Genomic DNA, 7,664 nt, shown 5'->3' with positions numbered 1-7,664 from the left:
TCCCGTTTCCAGGCACCGGCGACGTTCTACTCGCCCCCAGCATGATAAGCCATCCATTGGGATATGTCGCACCCAACCCCCGACATGGAGGCTATGTTGATTTTGTTTCAACTACATGCGTGAACATGTGCCAAGTCAAACAACTCGAATCGTTCAAAGGAGGATACCACCCTATCATACCACATCACAACCATTTTAATAGCATGTTGGCACGCAAGGTAAACCATTATAAACTCCTAGCTAATTAAGCATGGCATGAGCAACTATAATCTCTAATTTTCATTGCAAACATGTTCTATTCATAATAGGCTGAATCAGGTACGATGAACTAATCATATTTACAAAAACAAGATAGCTCGAGTTCATACCAGCTTCTCTCATCTCAATCAGTCCATCATATATCGTCATTATTGCCTTTCACTTGCACGACCAAACGGTGTGGATAATAATAATAATAATAATAATAATAATAATAATAATGGTGCACATGCATTGGACTAAGCTGGAATCTGCAGGCATTCAATACAAGGGAGAAGACAAGGTAATATGGACTCTTTTGTTAGATCAACAATAATGCATATGAGAGCCACTCAACATTTTCATCATGGTCTTCTCATCTCGACCCCCAAAGAAAAGAAACAAAACTATTTACACGGGAAAGCTCCCAACAAGCAAAAGAAGAACGAGAAATATTTTTGGGTTTTCTTTTTAATTACTACTACTACAGGCATGGAAAGTAAACTAGCTAAAAACTACAACTAATTTTATTGGTTCTTCTTAAGGTTTTCCAAACACACAAGAAGAATGCTGGAAAAGAAAATAAACTAGCATGGATGGTACAATGAAAAAGTATGAGCACCGACAACTGAAATGAGTGTGTGAATATGAATGTAATGTCGATGAGGAATACGTACTCCCCCAAGCTTAGGCTTCTTGCCTAAGTTGGTCTAGGGCCACGGCTCAAAGCTGCACTCTCTAGTGTACGGAGGATTGTCCTTTGGGTGCCACTGGTTGGCGATCTCCTCCGGATCCCACTAATAAACAGACTGACGGTAAGGATCAAGTGGTGGCTCTGGCTCAGGCTCTGGAGCTGATGTCAGGCTCCAGTATGCATGAACGGCCTCCGGCAAACGAGGTATGTGCCTAAAAATATGTTGAACAAAGAGGGAGCATGCAAGGTAATAGTCTCAAAGTAATTTTTTATCAAATATCAATCTATATTTAAGCATCTTTTTCTTATCCTTAACAATAAAATCATGTGCTACCATACTCTTCTAATCTAGAAAAATAGGAGGCATCAACTTTTTCTCTTTCTCATAATGCCTAATAGGTATGTTAAAGTGTGCAGCAAGGCGCGAGGCAAAGATGCCTCCAAAGACGGGACCCTTTCTACGGTTCAGATTTAACCGTTTAGCAACAATGGCGCCTAAAATGAAAGTGGTATCACAAAACAAGGCATAACGCAAAATAACAAATATCAGGGGCACTAAGGTTTCCACTGTTCCCGCGACCAATTAAGCATCTACTAGCAAATATTGCAAAGTAACGTAGAACAGGAAAATGTATGCTAGTAATTCTTGCATCGGAAACCTTCATTGTTTCCCCTACAGCAATCATATCAATAAACCCCTCCACATCATTAGGATGTGGTTCCTCTATGCTGCCCGCAAAGGGTATCTTACAGACCCGACAAAACTCATATAGTGACATCTCATTAACCGCATCATATAAATGAAATTCCACTGAAGGTGGTGATTTCTTAGCATGAAAGTAAAAAATTTGCACAAAAAAATTAGTGAGGAGGAGATACTGTTCGCACTAGTCGCGGAGGAAGTCGACGAGGCCTGCATTCTCAGCCAAATAATATAAGTCATCATAAATCTCGGCTGCTCTCAAGAACTCATCACAAGGCCATTCGCACAGCCGAACCTCCGCAGTGCGAGTGAGATTATATTTGGGCTTCTTATTCTCTTCACTTTGCTTATCCTTCGAGCTTCGGCTCGAAGAGCCCCTCAACAATCTCTTCATCATTTTCTTTCTCTGAAAAATTTCTAAAATATTTAGTGATTCAAAATAAAAGTGAACCAAACTCAACAAGATTGATAGCAACTACTCCCACAAGTGCCTAGAGGTCATATCATGCAATAAAACTACTTTTGACCATATAAATTTGACATGCAAGTTCAAGAACAGAGTCACCTAAGCAGCAAAAATTTGCAATAAATAAAGCACTAGAACAAAAATTAATTGGACCATTGGAGGAGTCACATACCGAAGAATAATCCCCCAAAGCAGTTTTGTGAATGGAGCTTTGAGCTAGGAGATCGAAAATGGCAGCAAGATGAGCTAGAACTCGGGTTTGAGCTGGTGGATGATTTTTCTGGAGGAAGACGAAGTGTGTGGGTGCAAGAATAAGTGGAGGGGCCCACATGGGGTCCACGAGGCAGGGGAGCACGCCCCAGGGGTTGGGCGCGCCCTCCACCCTCGTGGGCACATGGTGGGTCCCCCTGGTGTGTTCTCAGTGCCAATAATTCTTAAATATTCTAAAAAAATCATATTAAATTTTTAAGGCATTTGGAGAACTTTTATTTTCGGAGTATTTTTTATTGCAAGGATAATTCAGAAAACAGACAGAAAATACTATTTTTACTTTATTTAATATAAATAACTTAAAGTAAAAGGAGGATACAGAGAGTTGTGCTCTCTAACTTTATCCATCTCATGCTCATCAAAAGGAATCCACTAACAAGGTAGATCAAGTCTTGTTAACAAACTCTTTTCAAATAACATGAAACCGGAGAATTTTTGAATAACACTAGGTTATCTCAACGGGGATATGCACATCCCCAACAATAAGAATATCATATTTCTTCTTGACAGTAGGAAGAGGAAATTTAAAACCTCCAATAGTAATTGTTGAAGTTTTCCAAATAAAATTGATACTGTGGACTTGAGGTTGTTTCCTCGGAAAGTGTACCGTATGCTCATTACCATTAACATGAAAAGTGACATTGCCCTTGTTGCAATCAATAACAGCTCCTGCAGTATTCAAAAAGGGTCTACCAAGAATAATAGACATACTATCGTCCTCGGGAATATCAAGAATAACAAAGTCCGTTAAAATAGTAATGTTCGCAACCACAACAGGCACATCCTCACAAATACCGACAGGTATAGCGGTTGATTTATCAGCCATTTGCAAAGATATTTCAGTAGGTGTCAACTTATTCAAATCAAGTCTACGATATAAAGAGAGAGGCATAACACTAACACCGGCTCCAAGATCACATAAAGCAGTTTTAACATAGTTTCTTTTAGTGGAGCATGATATAGTTAGTACTCCTAGATCTCCAAGTTTCTTAGGTATTCCACCCTTAAAAGTATAATTAGCAAGCATGATGGAAATCTCAGCTTCCAGTATCTTTCTTTTATTTGTAACAATATCTTTCATATACTTAGTATAAGGATTTATTTCAAGCATATCAGTCCACTACTTTTCCCCTCCGCCTGAAGCCAAGCTTGGCGGCCTGATAATCGACGGCCGACTAGTCGCTCAAGCTGTGGTGGCGAAGGCTGCGAGGCAGAGCTAGAAAGCGCCCAGGGTGAACTGAAGAAGGCGAAGGCAAGTGTCGGAGCTTCAGTTCTCGGGGCTCATGGCCGGACAAGGGAAACGGGCGTCGGCGATCATTTAGATTAGGTTTAGAATAGAAGTGTGTACGAATTTTTTTTTGAGGAACCGGCAGGAGCACTGCCTTTTCATATAAGAAGGAGGATAAAGTTTATGTACAAGAGAGTTCCGGTTTTCTGAGAGAAACCGGACAAAAACCCCTAGGAACTAATCAACCGATACCGGCTGCCACCTGTGCTCGGCCAAAGGCCAAAGTCCTTTGCTTGATGTCGTCGAAGGCAATAGCTGCTACCTCTAGGTGCATGAGGCGAGTTCCATTGAAGATGCGTCGGTTTCGCTCCTTCCAGATGTTCCAGATGGTGTAAAGGAAGCGGCCGCTCCGCCTTCTTCCGTCGTCCTTGGGCAAATTGGTGGTGAACGAATCCCACCAGTCCGAAATCCCCATCGAAGGGGGCCACGTGGGCGTGGCCCCAGAATCCTCTCCCGTCCACACCTGGACATGAGACCAAACTGCGGCGGCAAACGGGCATTCCTTGCAGAGATGAGTGGCCGTCTCCGGTGCCCCAAGGCAAAGGGGGCAGCGAGGGTCGTGCGGCCAGCCACGAACGGCTAGCATGTCGGCCGTGAGGATTTTTCCGTGGAGCACAAGCCAGGCGAAGAACTTGCATTTTGGCTCAGCGTGTGCCTCCCAAATCTTGGCTGGGGAAAACCTGGGATAGGATGCAGAGAACTGGACCGCGTAGGCCGAAGCAGCAGAGTATATGCCATTTGGGGTACACCGCCAAGTGATGGAGTCCTCCTGGTCCGGGTTCAACTCAACCTGAGAGATAGCTGATGCGAGGGTAATGAACTCCTGTAGATGGGTAGGCGATGAAAGACGGGCCACCGATCTGATCCAGTTCTCCTCCTGGAGCTCCTTCATCACAGTTCTCCTCTTCCTGGTGGCAATTTTATACAGCTCCGGGAAGGCCCGAGACAGGGGGCCCCGTCCTGTCCAGTCGTCGTGCCAGAATAAGGATTTTCTCCCATTGCCCAAGGAGATGGTGGTAGAAGCCCTGAAGAGCGCCATATCCGTCTCATCGCAGGGCACCGCAGAGCCCACCCATTGGCGGCCAGGATCAGTCCACATAAGCCAAGGCCAGCGCAGTCGGAGCGCCCGACCAAATCTCTCGAGGTCAGTGATTCCCAGGCCCCCCATGGGCTTAGGCCGGCAGACAGTCTTCCAGTTGACCAGAGAATGTCTGCCAGACGTGTTTTCCGAGTCTTCCCCACACCAGATGAAGTTACGAGTGATCTTATTGAGCTTCTGGATTGCCCAAGTGGGAAGCGAGAACGCAGTGAGGTGATGATTTGCGATGGTGCACAATACGGACTTTGCAAGGGAGACCCTGCCCGGTCGCGCCAGGTTCTTCCCCTTCCAGCCCGGCAACCGGCCCATTGCCTTGTCTAGAAGAGGTTGGAGGTCAACCCTTCTGAGCCGCCTGGTATGTAGTGGGAGACCTAGGTATCGGCCGGGGAACGAGGCCAACTTGACCGGGAAGGCCGAGAGGATTGCCGGGAGATCGATGTCCTGGCAGCGAATGGGGAACACCTCGGTCTTGCTGACGTTTGTGACGAGGCCCGATGCATCCCCAAAACAGGCAAGGATCCTAGCGATGGCGTCGATCTCTTCTTTGACCGGGTTAGCGAAGATGCCCGCATCGTCTGCATAGAGAGAAACCCTGCAGGAGGCCGTCCGCGCCCTGATGGGCTTGAGGATCCCGGCCTGGGAAGCCGCCCGAAACATAAGTTGCAGAGGATCGATGGCCAGAATGAAGAGCATAGGCGACACCGGGTCGCCCTGGCGAAGGCCTTTTCCATGTACGAATGGGGTTCCCGGCTCCCCATTTAACAGCACCCTAGAGGAAGATGAAGAGAGGGTCATGCAGATCCAATCCCGCCAGCGCTGCCCAAATCCCAACTGTTGCAGCACCTCCAGGAGGTAAGCCCAACCCACAGAGTCGAAAGCCTTGGAGATGTCGAGCTTGAGGAAAAGACCTGGCGTTGAAGAGCGGTGCAATTCTTTGATCAAGTTTTGCACGTGTAGGAAATTATCGTGGATGCACCGTTTCTGCACAAAGGCACTCTGGCACTTGGAAACCAGCGATGGAAGCAGAGAGGCTAGTCGGTTAGCCAACAGCTTGGAGAAGATCTTGGAGATGCTGTGTATCAAACTGATTGGGCGGTAGTCGCCAATCGAGGATGCGCCGGCTTTTTTCGGGAGCAGAATAACGTTGGCAGAATTGATCAGGCCAGCGCAGTCGCCTCTCAGGTTCGCGAGCTGCATCACCACAGCCACGACATCCACTTTGATGATCTCCCAGCATGATTTGAAGAAGGCGCCGATGAAACCATCAGGGCCTGGGGCCTTGACCGAAGGTAAGGAGAATACCGCCTCCTTAATCTCCGCCTCGTCGAATGGAGCGTCCAGAGCCGATAGGTCGTGGCGCTGCATCTCGATGCTCTCCCAGACAATGGACTTGGTGCGCAGGGCAGGCGTGCCGATGTTAGCCTGGAAGTGGTCCAGAAGGGCCCGTTCCTTGTCCTGTCTGGTAATTGCTAGCCCCGAGGTGGTGGTGATTGTCTGGATGAAGTTCTTACGCCTTCGTCCGTTCGCTCGAGCATGGAAAAGCTTTGTGGTGGCATCCCCCAGTCGGATCCAGTTGAGCCGAGAACGCTGTCTCAGCTTGATTTTCTGAATGGCGAGGAGCCCCAGGTACGAGGCCTTAAGTTGTTTACGCAATTCCCTCTCCGAGTCCGAGAGCGGTCTTCCCTCCTCAGCAACATCCAGGCGCCAGATGATCTCCTTGGCAACTGCGATCTAGGAGCCAAGCATCCCGACCTTTTCCTTTTGCCACTTGCGCAGGGCCTTCGCGGTCCGACAGAGCTTGATATGAATCTTGCAGATGGCATCTCGAGCCTGAACAGGTTTGTTCCATGCCAAGGCAACGGTGTCCTTGAAGCCCGGGAGACGAAGCCAGAATTCGTCGAATTTAAAGGAAGGCTTTCTCGGGTCGTCGACGCACCCCTGAAGATATAATGGAGCATGATCCGAGCAAGCTATGGTGATAGCCTGAAGGTGCGCATTGGAAAAGAGTATGTCCCAATCGTCGGAGTGGAACACGTGGTCAATCTTGGTAAGGACCGGGTTGGCCTGCGCATTTGACCAGGTGAAACGGCGCCTGCCTAGGTGAAGCTCCTTTAGCTGCAAGAAATCAAGAGCCCCACGGAACTTGCCCACCGGGCGGCGGTTGATATTGGTGTTGCTCTTATCCGCCGCTTTAGTGATGAGGTTGAAATCCCACAGAAGGAGCCACTCACTTCTGGCCATGGTCTTGAGAGTCCTCAGCTCCTCAATGAAGGCCAACTTGTTTTGCTCGCCCTGCAGGCCATAGACGCCCGTGATTGTCCACGAAGCGCGCTCGTTGAGCATGGTGACGGTGTCCGAAATTATACCTCGAGGGTTGGACAAGCTCCGCCTTTAGTTGAAGTGTGTCTGAAATGTAATGAATTTCGTCGTGTTTTGTTGAAACCCGCCATGTTTGCATGAATCTCTTTCGGTTTATATGAAAATCCGACCGGTTTGCATGAATTTCGTCCATTTTGTTTCAACAGTGGTTGAAATATATGTGGGCAGTGTTGGATAGCGTCCTCCGACATCAGTGTCTGCGAACCGCTGCCCTGTTCGTGAAAATATGCCGGAGCAAATTTGCGAGATAGTACCATTGTACATCAAAGAGGATGAGATTCCAAGGCTGGATTTAACCGTCCTGCACAAATCGTCTGAATTTGGTCGTCCGCGTAGGACTGTTCTTTTGAAACTCCGCGAGGAGAACAAAAACACCAAACAATCTTGAGGTACGGTATAAACAGACGTCTGCCGCCCTGCCCGCGCACGAGCAGTCGCGCCGCTGCTGCTGCGGGAAAGAAACGTCGTTTTTTGCTGCAGGGAGAGCGCAACCAGAAAAAATCGTTTCTTTGAAACCGACGGCGCGCG

General features: G+C 47.7%; 1 protein-coding gene across 1 annotated transcript; it reads right to left on the bottom strand.

Annotated features, from left to right (window-relative positions):
* Positions 1-3,839: 3,839 nt before the first annotated feature.
* Positions 3,840-7,100, bottom strand: LOC147966043 (uncharacterized). The gene is made up of 2 exons (XM_087530701.1): positions 6,588-7,100; positions 3,840-6,488 (listed from the first exon to the last, which is right to left on the bottom strand). The coding sequence occupies exons 1-2, from the start codon at positions 7,098-7,100 to the stop codon at positions 3,840-3,842; spliced, it is 3,162 nt and encodes a 1,053-aa protein (XP_087386827.1).
* Positions 7,101-7,664: the final 564 nt, after the last annotated feature.

This window comes from Triticum urartu, chromosome 6A, assembly GCF_056163025.1.
Source record: "Triticum urartu cultivar PI428250 chromosome 6A, HENAU_Tu73, whole genome shotgun sequence".
Classification (NCBI taxonomy): Eukaryota; Viridiplantae; Streptophyta; class Magnoliopsida; order Poales; family Poaceae; genus Triticum; species Triticum urartu.
Note: the sequence above shows the minus strand (reverse complement) of the source record. Positions and strands in the feature narration are given on the sequence as shown.